At 48.7% G+C, this 15070-nt stretch overlaps 1 protein-coding gene across 6 annotated transcripts in view; it reads right to left on the bottom strand.

Annotated features, from left to right (window-relative positions):
• Nucleotides 1–15070, bottom strand: part of FARP1 (FERM, ARH/RhoGEF and pleckstrin domain protein 1) — a 245227-nt gene that overhangs the window by 7941 nt on the left and 222216 nt on the right. For all 6 annotated transcript variants that reach the window (XM_054974922.1, XM_054974926.1, XM_054974923.1 and 3 more), the window contains exons 18-21: nt 14351–14588; nt 11791–11921; nt 3752–3820; nt 2030–2119 (exon numbers count right to left, since the gene is read on the bottom strand). In XM_054974922.1, the coding sequence (XP_054830897.1) occupies nt 2030–2119; nt 3752–3820; nt 11791–11921; nt 14351–14588 (528 nt within the window). The remainder of the gene's footprint in view (nt 1–2029; nt 2120–3751; nt 3821–11790; nt 11922–14350; nt 14589–15070) is intronic.

Raw genomic sequence — 15070 nt, 5'->3', positions numbered from 1 at the left:
CACGGGAGTGGGTAATTTTATTACTGGAAATACTAAGCTTCACGCTCTGCTTACAAAAGGAATTCCAGCAAGAAATAACAAGAGGACAGTAGCAATCATTGTAGTAGGCATACCATTCTAAGCTTATTACTAGCTACAATCAGCAAACGGCTATATGCTTGAATGCAGCTTAGCTCAGAGGAACTGCAGTAAGAAATGTTATCTGTAATCAACATTTTAAAAACTGAATGGGCTGCAGAGGATGTATGTTTGAGGCACGCAAACTCATGGTAATGATTTTTTTTAATTACTCAATCAACATTGTATTAGTGCATCCCTGAAAATGACTAAAATATAGATGGACTTTTTATCTCAGCAGAGGATGTCAAATTAAAGAAAAACTTTCTTTTAAAACATTATGCATTTCTGCAAATCCTTTATCAACTGATTTTACATGATTTCACCAGTCTATGCAGCAACAGTTTCCGACAACACAGATTCCTAGAAATCACCTATGATTCAAATCTTGAAGCCACACAATTCCTAGAGCATATGTAAGAGATATTTTATAATTCTGTCTTGCTTGGCCAAAATACTTGACATATAGTTCATAAAAACTGAAACCTACTGATTTTTTTTGGACGGAAAAATCATGGAATTACAAGCCCTCCATGTTGGTGGAGAATGGCATTTTTTTTTTGGCCTTTCCACACTCCTGTGCAATATAAACATGTCTCAGTAAATAACATAAAAAATGTAAATAAACGAAGCACTCATAATTTGCCCTTATTTCAATGCAACATGATAATGTTTTCATTACAATAATGGATTTTCAACAAATCAGTTGATGAATGTTTGTGATTTTTTGACAGAATCTAAACCAGAAGAGAACTATATAGAATTTTAAAACAATTGCCCTGATTTATCCCACTCCCTGCAAGTAGCTCTCTAGACAGATTCTGCATACCACATTTCAGACTGATTGGGGCAAATCATCTTCATTTCATGACAGATTTGTCAAGTATTATATATCCTGCCTCATCTATTTTATTTGGTTTAATCTGTGATTGTTTTATTGATATTGGAATCTACCTTGAGTTTCTGCATGGTAGAAAGGTGGCTAACAAATGTAAATAAAATAAATGAATAAATGTGTAGCCTGCTTTTTTCCCTGAGACTCAAGCCTGATTACACAGTATAAAACAACACCATCCAAACAATGCAACCTACACTCTCATGGCTGTATAATAAGAGGTTCAACAGTAGAGATGTGCACGATCAGCATTACGACAGAAAAATACCCACGATAATGGTGTTCGCGCGATTGGGACCCAGCGGATCGGTGCCGTCCACGGCGACCGATCCAGCGTTCGACTGGCTGCTTGCTTTTAAAATTGGGTGGGGAGGAATGGAGGATTCTGTCCCTGCTTTTTTTTTAAAGCTGGCTGAAACATGTTGACGGGGTCTCTCTATTTGGAGAGGCAGGGATGGGTTAAAAACTCCCCCCCCGCTCTAAGTGTGTGTGTGTGTGTGTGTGTGCGTGTGTGTGTGCGCGTGCGTGCGTGCACACGTGTGTGTGTGAACATCCCCTCCCTGAGGGGAGGCGGCTCGTCGCCGGGTTAAAAACTCCCCCCCCCCGCTCTAAGTGTGTGTGTGTGTGTGTGTGTGTGAACGTTCCCTCTCTGAGGGGAGGTGGCTTGTAGCCGGGTTAAAAACTCCCCCCCCCTCTGCTCTAAGTGTGTGTCTGTGAACGTCCCCTCCCTGAGGGGAAGCGGCTCATCGCTGTCTCCCCGTGCCCGCCGAGCCCGGTGGTCGCTGCCACCACCCACCTTCCCACATAGCTGGGAACAGCGGGGCACCCCTCCACTTTGGTCTCCCCGATCCGATCCACAGATCGGAAACGGGAGATGATCGGTGTGGATCGGTGATTTGGGGTCGTCGCCGGCGCGGATCCACGATCAGCTTGATCGGTAATTTTTTTTGGATCGTACCCACCTCTATTCAACAGCAGCAACACTGAATTAAGAGCTTCTGCTCAACACATATTTACCATCATGCCATACAGTGGAAGCTGTCCATGGACTTTAAATTGATTTGAAGCTGTCAGGCCCCTGCTTGTGTACAATAAGACATCACTGAACTGAAAGGGAAAAAGAGCACAAATGAACACTCTGTCAAGAGGAGATGTGCAGGGGACCCCTGGGTGGGAGAGGGACTGCATACTCCAGTGCCTCTCCAAAGGTATCTTGAAAGCCTCAAAAGTAAAGAGAGATGGTTAAGGTATCCCTGTCCCTTCTTACCTCCTGTGGTGATTCCTATTCTTGGGTGGACTGGTAGGCAAGTGGGCGTGCTCGCTCCCTGTCTCCCTCCCTCCAGGTGTGGGAGCTCCTCCCTGATCGGCAGTTGCTCCTTTTATGAGGGCAAAGCTGCTTTGTCCCGCCACTTCCTGGGATACCTGGTCCAGTGTGAAGGTGCCTCTGAGGGGTGCAGAGCTCTCTAATGGGATGCCATGCCCCTTTCCCTGTCCAGTTGATTTGGCTGCAGCTGGTTGCCTCCAGCCCAAGTTCTTCCTGCTCCAGACAACTCTGGCTGTCTGGCTGAGCCCAAAGAGGGTGGGGCTCAAAAGCAGAGGCTCACCCTGTTGGGACTGCCATGGGGAAGGGCATGGCCTGGCCCACCTCCTGCATGGCTGCCATCATCCAGGCCCCAGAGTGGTGGGCAGCCCATCATCTGTCCCAGCCAGATCAGGAAGGGGCATCAGTCCCAGGTAGGGTTGTCATTCCTCTGGTGGATCCCCTGCTTCCACCCTTCGCCATCACTCACCTGGTTGGCTAGAAGGAAAGACAGGTGAACAGGCCTCCTGGGTGGCATGATGATGTCACGCCCAGGAGTGATATCATTGCACAGGCCCAGGAGCTCTCCTGTGCTTTGCAATGGGCTGATGTGGGCCCCAAACAGACTGAATTGGGATTGTTTGTGGCCCCAATTGGTCTGCTGTGAAGCACGTGCTCCTGGGCCTACGTGATAACACCACTTCCTGGAAGTGATGTCATCGCACCACCCTCGGAGCATGTACAGGACAACTAAGGTGAGTGCTGGATCCTCCCCCTCCCACCAGGTAAGGGGTAAGGGGACCTGGCAATCCTAGTCCCAGGTGAGGCATGCAGTGACTTGCCTCATGATGGCGGGGCCTACTACAGGATCCTCTCTGGAGGTAAGTCTGGGGTTGAGGATGGGGCAGACACACTCTTGGGCTGCATTTTACCATGATACACCCCTGCTTCATCTAGCCCAATATGGCTAACGTCAACTGGAAGTGGTTCCTCAGTCTCACACAGAGGTGTTCCCCAGTCTTGCAAAGATGGCTGGGATGAGTCTTGGATTTTTCTGCAAGCAGAACATGTGTTCTGCCACAAAGACATGAGCCCTTCCCTGGTTAAAAAAAATTCAGATTTAAGATTGATCTTTGGGGTGGCCATCTGAAAAGCACAGGGAAAATGCAGATACTGGGTACAGTATTTAGGAAACAGCCACACAACCGCAGCTTCGCATGTCTTTATATTTAATTGAAGTAATGTACACAATTAAGGCAAAAATCAGAAGAAAAACAGTCTCCTACACGGAGCAGAAGAGATCACTCTTGGCTTGGATTTCTTTTTTCTTTTTTTTTCACAACTTGCATTTGAACTCCTCCTATAAAATGCCCCCTTTGCCATTTTATTGCACGGTTGTTTTTCATTACAGACAATTGTAAGCCATTTCTGTCACTTACCAAGAAGAACATCCGCTGCTGCAAGCCTTTTCCGGACAACTTACTAAGGCTGCCCAATCTAATAAATTCCTGTGTATGAATAAACAGACACAACACATGAAATGTCTTTTCAAACATCTGGCTGAATGTCTGGGAGTAATTAATGTTGCAGAGCTGATTTAATTCTGTTAGCGGCTCTGCCCGCCTGCTCCCTTTAAGTACATTTAGGTGAGATTCAACCAGGCAGGCCACTTCTGCCTTTCTTATTCTTTTTTTAAAAATATTTTAATTTGTTTTAGTTCCATCTTATTCTAATAACAAAATTAATCAAAAGTCTTACGTTCTTTGGATACATGTTATAAATCATACATTCCATTTCATCTCTACAATTCCATCATAATTATACTATTTTCACTACGCTATTATCACTATAAGTCTGCATTCTTTAATTCTAGTACCTCTTTACTCTGCTCATCCATTTGATTGTATTCTGCTAACATATAGTTATGTCTCTATTTTATACTTCCATTTAACCCATCTATAAAACGGGGTCCATTTTTGTTTTCCATCATGTCCGTTTATTTCTTTTATTAATTCTGTCAGTGTGTCCATTTCTGCTATCTCTAAGATTTTCTCTATCAATTCTTCTTTTGTTGGTATATCTGTGTTTTCCAGTATCTGGCATATACTATTCTTGCTGCTGTTATTATATGTATTATCAAATATCTATTTTCCCTATTTAGCTCCTCTGGTATTATATTTAACAGGAGCATTTCTGGTTTATAGGGTATGTTTATTTCTAGCACCTCTTGCAACAGCTCATGTATCCCTTTCCAATAACTCTTCGCTTTTTTACACAGCCACCATATATGGAAAAAGGTGACCACTTTTTCTTTGCACTTCCAGCATTTATTGGGTATTTCAGTATACATCTTTGCTAATTTTTCTGGTGTCACGTACCATCTATAGAACATTTTATATAGGTTTTCTATAAAGGTGGTTGATTTTGTTATCTTGATGTTTACTCTCCATGACAGTAGCCATTGCTCCAGATCTGTGCCATGCCCCAGATTTTGTTCCCACTTTACCATATGGACTTTTAAAGCCTCCTCTTCTGTCTTCAATTGATTCATGAAGGCATATAATTTTCCTATCAGTTTTCCATCTATTTCTAACAGCAACTTATCGAAAGGGCATCGTTCCATATAGAATCCCTGTGTTTTGTCTTTGGCAAATCTGGATTCTATTTGTGCTCTTAGCCACCATCCTGACTCTGTGTTCTGTCCTTTTAGTTCTTCTGTTGACTTTAGCTTACCATTCTCCCCCCAGTAGCTGTTCATAGGTGTGGATATTCTCCCACCTTAGTAAATTTGGTTGGGTGAATGCTCATAATGCCATAATTTCCCTGTCTCTGAAAAACTGATTCTTATGCCACAAGAAACAGGCTTCTAAATCAGAAAGATTTTTGTTTTCATTCAACAAGACTCTTGCTGCGCTGTACTGGACTTCCTTACTGCAAAATTATGAAAGAGAATGGAGAGACGCAAGGAAGAACAGTAGATGCATTACGGGGATAAGCAGAGTGCCGATTCTTACTTCAGACACTCAATATCAGAGAAACATTGAGGGAACATAAAGGGGGAAACAGTAAAAGAAATCATTGTGATCAATAAAGAGAAACAAGGAACATGGGAGACCAAACATCCCTTAAAAATTGGTATCCATTTCCCCTTCTTAGAAGTGTTGAGTTTAACAGGGTTAACATACCTGTAACTTATGTTCATCGAGTTCTTCTGTGCTGACACACATGGGGACTGCGCAGGCGCAGGCCAGCCGCCGGAGAATTTTCTAGAGCTTCTATGGCTCCGAAGGGGCCGTCTGTCGCGCGCCTCAGCGACCGTTTTCCCGCCCAAACGGTCACGTGATCCTCCAGCGACCAACGGCCCCTTCCCTCAGTTCTCCTTTGCCGCCGCTTGACCAATACACTTCAGCCATAACACCTTAAAGACACCAATTTCCGTTACAGCCATCACCTCGTCGTGCATTGGAATTCACAGCGGGGTAGGAGGGAGGGTTGTGTGTCAGCACAGAAGAACTCGATGAACATAAGTTACAGGTATGTTAACCCTGTTTTCATCTTCGTTCTTCTGTGCCTCCACACATGGGAGTGTACCAAGCTTCACGCAATAAGGAAGGCGGGGTGAACAACACAATTTTATTGAACAAACAAGAACAACAACAAACAGATATGCATATATACATCCCTGCAAATTGTGTAGTGGTACATAAGTACTCAATATTTACACATATACACACCCCAATATACATATATACACTCTATCACTCAAGGGTACCTAGCAGGTACGCCAAGAAAATTTTTTCCCAAGACTCCCTCAGGAAAAAAGGGAGTGCAGGACAGCCTTGGCCACAGACACATCCTGTTCGGCATTTACATCTATGGCATAATGCCGGACAAAGGTATCTGCAGAGGACCACGTGGCCGCTTTGCAAATGTTAGCCAGGGGCACACCCCTGAGCAGCGCCGAGGAGGATGCCTGGGACTGCGTAGAATGGGCCCTGACATGAAGCGGGCAAGCTAACCCTGCCAGGGAATAGGCCTTGGCAATGGCCGCCACAATCCACCTAGACAGGGTCTGTGAAGAAGCCCTGTTACCCTTGTCCTTGGCCCCAAAGCACACAAACAGGTGAGGGCTCGACCGGAATCCCTTCGTCCTATCCAGATAATAGGCTATGGCCCTCTTCAAGTCTAGGGAATGGAGGGCCTTTTCCCCCTTAGAGGAAGGGTGAGGAAAAAATGCAGGTAAGGAAATATCCTGTGAGAGGTGGAAAGCGGACACCACCTTGGGCAGAAAACCCAGGCAGGGACGCAGGACCACCTTGTTGGGATGAAACACAAGAAAGGGAGGGTCAGACCGCAATGCAGACAGCTCACTGACCCTTCTGGCCGATGTGACAGCCACCAGGAATGCCACCTTGTACGATAACATGTCCAAGGGGCAGGTAGCCAGAGGTTCGAATGGAGGCAACATAAGACGTAAAAGAACCAGGGACAGTGACCATTGAGGCACCGGTGCTGACACAGGTGGGTATAGGTTGAACATGCCCTTAAGGAACTGGCGGGATGGTGAGAAAACACTGTAACACCCTCAACTGGGGTGTGAGCAGCCGATATAGCTGCCAAGTGGACCTTGAGGGAAGAAACCTTCAAGCCCAGGTCCCGCAGGTGGCACAAGTACCCAAATACAACCCCTAGGGGGCTGCTGGCAGGCACCACTCCTTTATCAAGTGCCCAAAGTTCAAACCTGCGCCACTTGGCCGCATAAGCGCGCCTAGTGGATGGCCGACGAGCATTCAGGAGGACCCTCTGTACTTCGTCAGTAAAGCCTACAGGGGAGGAACGATCCGCCAAGCCGTCAGGTGCAGCGTCCTGGGATCGTGGTGGACTAGGCTCCCGTTCAGGAGAAGGTCGTGCCGAGGGGGCAGACTGACATATGTCCGTCGGGACATCTGCAGGAGCCTCGGGAACCAAACCTGCCGTGGCCAAAAGGGGGCCACCAGGATGCAGTCCGTCCCGTCCTCCTCTATCTTGCACAGGACCCTGGGAATCAAGGGGAATGGAGGAAACATGTAGTGCAAGCCCTGCATCCACGAAAACTGGAAGGCATCCCCAATAGAGAGGGGGTCGCTCCCTGCCCTGGAACAGAACGTGTGGGCCTTGGTGGTTGCCGCAGTGGCGAACACGTCTATCACTGGATGACCCCACATCCGAAAGATCGGCCCAATGCACTCTACGTTCAGTTCCCACTCGTGGTCCAGCAAAGGGACCCTGCTGAGGGCATCTGCTCGGGCATTGTCTGACCCAGTCACGTGTATAGCACGGAGCGACACGCCGTTCCTGATAGCCCACTGCCAAGTGAGCGTGGCTTCCCGGCACAGGGCCATGGACACTGTGCCCCCCTGCTGATTCACGTAGTACATGGCAGTCGTGTTGTCCGTCTGCACCAACACCTGACGATTTCTCAGCAGTGCTGTAAGGGACACAAGTGCGAAACGAATGGCTCTTAGTTCAAGCACATTGATATGGAGGGTCTTTTCCCTCTCAGACCAGACATCTTGCACAGACACATCACCACAGTAAGCCCCCCATCCCAACAGAGAGGCATCAGTGGTAACCGTGACGTCATGGTGCTGATACCCAAAGGGAGTCCCTTTAAACAAGTTGTCATCAGACAGCCACCAGTCCAAGGAAGAGAGGATGACCCTCGGGATAGAGAATTTGAGGGACGGAGGGTGCAGCAGAGCATCGTACCTCCGCACAAACCAGTTCTGGAGAGGGCGCATATGCAGCCTAGCAAAGGGCACCACAGAGGTGGCCGCTGCCATATGCCCTAGTAAGCACTGGATAGTGCGCACGGACTGGAAACGGTTCCTTTTAAACATGGACACCAGACCCCTCAGGGACCGAGCCCTCTCCAAGGGGAGCAGAGCCTTACCCTCCACAGAGTTTAATAGTGCACCAATGTAGGACACTTTGCAATTGGGCACCAGTTTGGATTTCTCAAAGTTCACCAGGAGTCCCAGGCGTTGGCAAGTGCTAAGTACCAAGCCAATGTCCTGCACCAGCCTAGACTCCGATTCAGCCACGATGAGCCAGTCATCGAGGTACGGAAAGATGGTACAGCCTTCTTCCCGCCGGAAGGAAACCACAGGGGCCGCACATTTCGTGAACACTCGTGGGGCAGTGGACAGGCCAAAGGGGAGCACCTTATACCGGAAAACCCTTTGCCGGTGAACGAAGCTCAGGTATTTCCTGTGCTCCTCCCGTATTCCCACGTGAAAATATGCGTCCTTCAAGTCAAGGACCGCAAACCAATCCCCTTGCTTCAGTAAGGCAATCACAGCCGCCAACGTAACCATCTTGAACTTGGTCACCTTGAGGAAGGCATTAAGGCCCCTCAGATCTAAAATGGGACGTAAGCCCCCATCCTTCTTGGGGACCAGGAAGAACCTAGAGAAGAACCCCTTTACAGAGTCCTCATAGGGCAATTCTTCCACAGCACCCTTGGCCAAGAGCGACACAATCTCCGCATCCAGCTCAGCCATAGTATTATTGACAGCTGTCAGGGGTGAACTGCACCTAGGCAGCTCAACGAACTCCAGCCCGTATCCCATTTCAACAATTGTTAAGACCCATGAGTCAGATGTTATTGACTCCCACTCAGAGAGGAGTGGACTCAGTCTGTCCGAGAAGTTCGGGGATACGGCTGGCGCGACCCGTCAGTACTGCCTCCCGGCGCCCTGCTGATCTCGCTGCTGGGCCGGCGGCTGTGACGGGCGAGGCTTGAAGGGCCTACGTCTCCTCTGCTGCTGTGCAGGAGGGTAGGACCGGTGCTGGTAGGCAGGATACTGGTGGTAGCCCGGCCGCTGCTGCTGGTATCTGCCCTGGAAGTGGTAAGGGCCGGACCGGGGAGCATACCGTGGCCTGGAGGTGGGCTTGTCCGCAGGAGCCAGCCCCAAGGACCGCGCCGTCTGCCGGTCCTCCTTCTTTTTCTTCAGGGTCTCGTCGGTCGATTTGGAGAACAGCGAGTCCCCTTCAAATGGCATGCTCTCCACCCTGGAACGCACCTCTTGGGACAGGGCCGTAGACCGCAACCAGGAGTGGCGCCTGAGGACCACCGCTGAAGCCATTCCCCGAGCAGCAGTGTCAGCAGCGTGGCTCCCAGCATTCATCTGCTGCTTAGACAGCCTGACAGTCTCTGTCTGCAACAGGGAGACGACAGCCTTCTGCTCAGGTGGGAGGTCTCGAGTGTAGGATGCCAACTTCTCCCAGAGGTAGAGCTGGTAACCAGCCATGATTGTCTGGTAGTTGGCGATCCTCAGGCCCAACGAAGCCACCGTGTACTGGCGCCTGCCCAGCGCATCAAGCTTCCTGCTTTCTTTATCGGCTGGCACAGATGTGTGGCCCGACCGCTTGTGGTTGAATTCCTCGGTAACAAGAGAGGAAGGTGGAGGGTGCTTCACCAACGCCTGCCAGGTGCCCTGTTTGATTTTATACAGCTGCTCTATTCGCTTGGGCGTAGGAGGCTGGTCACAGGGCACCTTCCACACCCTATCCACGATTTCCTCAATACCCTCAAGCATGGGGAAACCGAGGTATGCTGGGTTGTCCCCGTAAATCCTCTTGAGGAGCTTGTCCCTGGTTTGGGGGGCCGCCGAGGAGATGTCCACCTCTAAGGCCTGAGCCATTCGTGCCATCTGGTCAGAGTAAATCCGTAGGTCTTCATACGGTGAACCAGTAGCAGGCACCACATCATCAGCGGGCGATGGCTCAGACCAGGACTCCGACTGGTAGTCCCCCAGGCTTTCGACGTCCCCCTCATCGGAACCGAGCTGGGATCCCTCACCGTGGACTGGAGGTGGAAACCATGCCTGTGATGTCGAAGGCCTCGGCTCTGATGCGGTGAAACCCGTAGGCGCCCCTTCCCACTGACAGTGGTACGACGGGGGAAGGTAGGAGGCCTGGTGATGTCGGGACGCAGTGGACCGGACGGATCGGACACTGTCCCCGGACCGACGCCTCTCGCGACCGACAGCAGGGGTAGATCGACTCCGATGCGGAGACGGGCTCGGTTCCGACCTCGGCGAACGACGGGCGGGAGATGGCCGACTCAGACGTGGCCGTGGGCTCGGCTCCGGTCCCGAGGAAAACTCTGCCCGAACAGTCTCAAACGCCATCGGATCCGGCACCGGTTCAGAGATCTCCTCTGGTTCAGGGGAACCCAGATGAGGGGAAGGCGTGTGCGGGAGCACGATGACCTCCTCCTGTGGAGCGGGACGCGGGGACCGGCGATGCTTGGTCTTCTTCTTCTTTTTAGCTGGTTCCGAAGAAGAAGACCTCGGAACTGACGCGCTCCTCGACTTCGAAGGGGATCTCTGCTTCGACCTCTTCGCCTTGATCGGGATCGAACCGGTCGTCGGTTCCGACCGGGGACTCGGTACCAGGATCCTCGGTTCCGAAGCTGGTCTCGGATCCAACCTGGTAGACGACGCGCTCCGGGGCGGCCGCGCTGGAGAGGCCGCTCTCGACGCCGAGGCACTCGGGGGACGCGGTTTCGGTCTCGACCCCATGGAGGCCACTGAGCCAGCTCTTGATTGCCGTTCGGCAGAGGGGCTAGGGCCGGCCTTGGGCGGAGGTAACGGAGCGCCTTCAGACATAACCTTCTGCCACAGCGAGGAATTTAGTCGGGCCTTGCGATCCTGCCGGGCCTTGTTGGTAAACCCCTGGCAGACCTTACAGGCCGACACATTGTGGGTCTCCCCCAAGCAAAAAAGGCACAGATCATGGCCATCGGATTTGGCCATCTTAGTGTGGCATTGCAGGCAATGCTTGAAGAGAGCCGTAGAGGCCATCTTCAGGGGCACGCGAGAGAAGGGTCAAAACAGTCCGAGTCGTATTACCGAGTCCACGTCAAAGTCCAAAGCGAGATCCGAAGAATAGTCGAGGTCAGAAGTCCGAAGTCAAAAAGCCAAGATCAATCAGTCAGAAGAAAGGCACGAAGCACAAAGCACAGAGCACAAGCTCACGTTCTCTCCAAGCGGCGGCAAGAAGAGAACTGAGGGAAGGGGCCGTTGGTCGCTGGAGGATCACGTGACCGTTTGGGCGGGAAAACGGTCGCTGAGGCGCGCGACAGACGGCCCCTTCGGAGCCATAGAAGCTCTAGAAAATTCTCCGGCGGCTGGCCTGCGCCTGCGCAGTCCCCATGTGTGGAGGCACAGAAGAACGAAGATGAATAAGAGTGTTATTCATCTTAGGTAGGCAGCTGTGTTAGTCTGCAGTGGATCAGCAGGATTTGAGTCCAGTGGCACCTTAGAGATTTCCAGGGAATAAATTTTCTAGAGACAAAGCTTCCTTATCTGAAGATACCTTATCTGGTATCCAAAGAAGGGAGCTTTAACTCTTGAAGCTTATACCCTGAAAAAGTTGTTGGTCTCTAAGTGCCACTGGACTCAACTCCTGCTATCCTTAGTCTGCCACTTACCCTTCCTGGAATCACCAGATTGTCAATGCCTATCAAATCTTTTTTCAATTCATGCAGCTTCTGGAAGTTTTCCATCTTTAGCATACTGCTGTGGAGCTGAGCCACCATCTCTGAGATCTCTGCCAGAGCAGCTGTGAAATGTAAAACACACACAAAGAATTTCAGACTTTCTGCATGGGACCTGGTGGGTGCATTCAAACTGATTCCACTTGCTCATGTAAGAGTCTGCACTGTAATTTTGAGAGCAGATTTAGCCTTGTGAACTGTAAAATATAACATGAACGTGCAATGACTGCAGGTGCTACACTGAAAGCTCTGCAACTGGAATAGCCAAGATACTAATGGAGTGCCTCTTTCAAAGCTCCACAGCACAGAAATAGTATGCAACCATGGAATCTCCTGCTACATCATGCCAGTGCTCCTTTTGCCCACCTACCTCTCCTTCTCTGCCACTCTGGAGAAAAGTCAGCATACTGCAGGAGGGAGAGGAGTCTGCCACTAGAGTGGCAGTGGCTCCACACTATTCGATAGCTCTGTAGTGCCATGAGATAGTCACTGCCTAAGATGTAAACTTAGGGTTGGATCCTATAACTCAATTTCACCTAGTTTTCCTCCCAACACAGAATGACTTCTGTCAGCAACAAAAGATATTTTGCCATCAGAGAAAGCCTTTTTCCATTGAAGTACAATTTGGTCATAGGACCAAATTTAGTGGAAGGGAGTCACAGGATCCAGCCCCTAGCCACCAGAATTGCAACAGAAGTAATGCAAGAAATTTCAGACAGAATGCTGGATTAGCCAGTCATCAATGTCTTATCAAATCAGATAGAATCCTGCTTCCTCAATGCTGTTGGCACCTTTGTTACACTGGCTCTCCAGAACTATCTTCAAAGAAATCTAACTCTTGGTACTGATACATCTATGGTTTCTCCCAGCTTCAATCTCTCACTCCTAATATGTAAGGAGCAAGCAAGTTAAGAATCACATTGAGAAAAAGGAAAAAAAGACGCTGCACAAATTTCTAACAGTTAAAAAATTATGTATTGTTTTCAGTATGTTTTGAACTTGATGCTTAGCACTAGAAATGGGCACGAACCAGAAAAAAAACCCCTGAACCATGTGGTTCATGGTTCGTTACGTTTCATGAACCACGAACTTCCACGAACCTACCCCAGTTCACGAACCAGTTCGTTTTTGGTTCATGAAAACATCTGGGCCAGCAAATCACCACTTCCAGGTCAGCAGGAGGTCACTTCTGGGTCAGTAGAAGGTCACTTCTGGGTCAGCAGAAGGTCTGCAGAAAGCCCAAGCCCTGTTGCCTAGGAAACTGAATGATTGGCACCAGGCTGTCTGCCGTGATGAACCAAAAAATGAACCAAACGAACTGTCCTAAAGTTTGTGGCGTTTTGTCAGAAATGGGCTCTAACGAACCGCTGGTTTGCGAACCACGAACCGGCCTGGTTTGTGACGAACTTTGGTTTATATTTCAGTTTGTGCTCATCTCTACTTAGCACTTGTTCTATGCTAACACATCTTATATTTAAAGTTAGCTTTCTCATTCCAAGAGCATCTATGTTGTTCTGGATGGCAGCCCAGAAAATACTGTAAGAAGCTTGAAAGTTTGAACGGATAATACTCATAAACAAAAGGCTGCTTGTGTGTGCTGTTATTAAACCTTTTTTTTTCAGAGGCTGTATCTACGTAATATATTTGACTGCCAGGGCTCAGGCATTAGATTGCAGAGGCCTAAGGCATAATCCCATTGTATTCAAACACAAATTGCTTTAAATATTTACCACTTCTTTCAGCTTTCTCCATGATAGTTCAATTGCTTTCAAAAGCAGCTAGAATGAGAGAATAAATTGATCTCCCCCCTCCCCTTCAGGAATAGCCACTTAGAAGTTAGCAATTTGGGGTAAAGCAGTGCGCACAAACCCAGGATTCTGTCTTATATTGAGTCAAATGCCTGGTCTATCAAGGTCAGTCTTGTTTACCATGACTGGCAGTAGATCTCCAGGATCTTTAGTAGCGGTCTTTCATATCAACTGTTACCAGATCCTTTCAACTGAAGATACAAGATGCTAAACCCAGGACCTTCTGCATACAAAGCAGACATGCTTTGAGTCCTTAAAGCCTTCTCCATATGCTACTTTCTAGAGTTATGTTATGTTATGGTGGGAGGCTTCCTGTCACTGTTGCCTGCTGCTGTTCTGAGCAGCGGCAAGAAAAAAAAAAACATTGCCAGCTTCCATGCTAGTACATCACGTTCAGGTACAACCTGGAAGTAACAATGGATAGCTCTGAAATAGCCAGAAACTCTATGCTTTTGCCTATGGTTAAAACTCTGGTTTTACCATAGAGTTTCTGAATATTCCTAGAGCTGTACATTGTAGCTTTCAGGTTGTACCTGAAGTAATGTAGTAACATTGCTAATGTCACATGTCCCCCATGCAGCCATCCACCCTCTTGCTGCTTGCCATGCTTGACCTGGCAACCATATTGTGCTTTCTCACTATTGCAGAGCCTTACCGGCACAGGAAGAATTTCCCAAACAACTCACCTCTGGAATCCCTGAAGTCCACATGATTTGGTGGATAATGTTTACAAAGCCTTTCCATTATTTGTTTGTAGTGCATAAGCCGGTGCAGAGGCCTGAGCAGGAAGGTATTGAGTGGTAGGTAGCAAACTTTCTGCATCTCAAAGTCCCTGCATAAAGCTTCCAACTTGCGAGAGTTCTTGATCCCATTCTCTAGCTCAACCAGAACCTCACTGTGCTTCCGCAGATGGATAGTCAGTTGCTTAAGAGAAGCAAAGAGATAAAGAGATGAGCGTACCCAGGAAATTGAGGACTTTTATCCAGACTGGACACTTCCACCAGCTGAAGGATTTCTACCCGTGGAGTGCCATTTTCTCACCTCGCCCCTTCTGTGGCACCCTGAAATTCCCCCAATCCTGTTCTTGTAGGAGGGGGACTCCCAGGAACAGGATTCAGGGAGGCATTTCAGGTTGCTGGGGGCGTGGAAAATCGTGTTCTGTGACCAGAAATCCTTGTGCCCACAAAGATGTAGTCTGGATCCAACATATTAGCAAATCAAACTGCATATGGGATTCAAAAGGAACAGGACTGCATCTCTACAACATTCAACAGCAATTCCCAGAGGATGCAATAATTGTTAACTCAGGATATCTGACCCAGGATATCTTCAGGAATGCCTTCTCCCACATGAACATTTCCTTGAGCAATCTGATGAAGGTCTACCCTGGACTTATCAGTCTTCAC

The sequence above is a fragment of the Eublepharis macularius genome, chromosome 3, assembly GCF_028583425.1.
Source record: "Eublepharis macularius isolate TG4126 chromosome 3, MPM_Emac_v1.0, whole genome shotgun sequence".
NCBI lineage: Eukaryota > Metazoa > Chordata > Lepidosauria > Squamata > Eublepharidae > Eublepharis > Eublepharis macularius.
The sequence above is the reverse complement of the archived record's forward strand: the minus strand, read 5'-3'. Positions and strand labels throughout refer to the sequence as shown.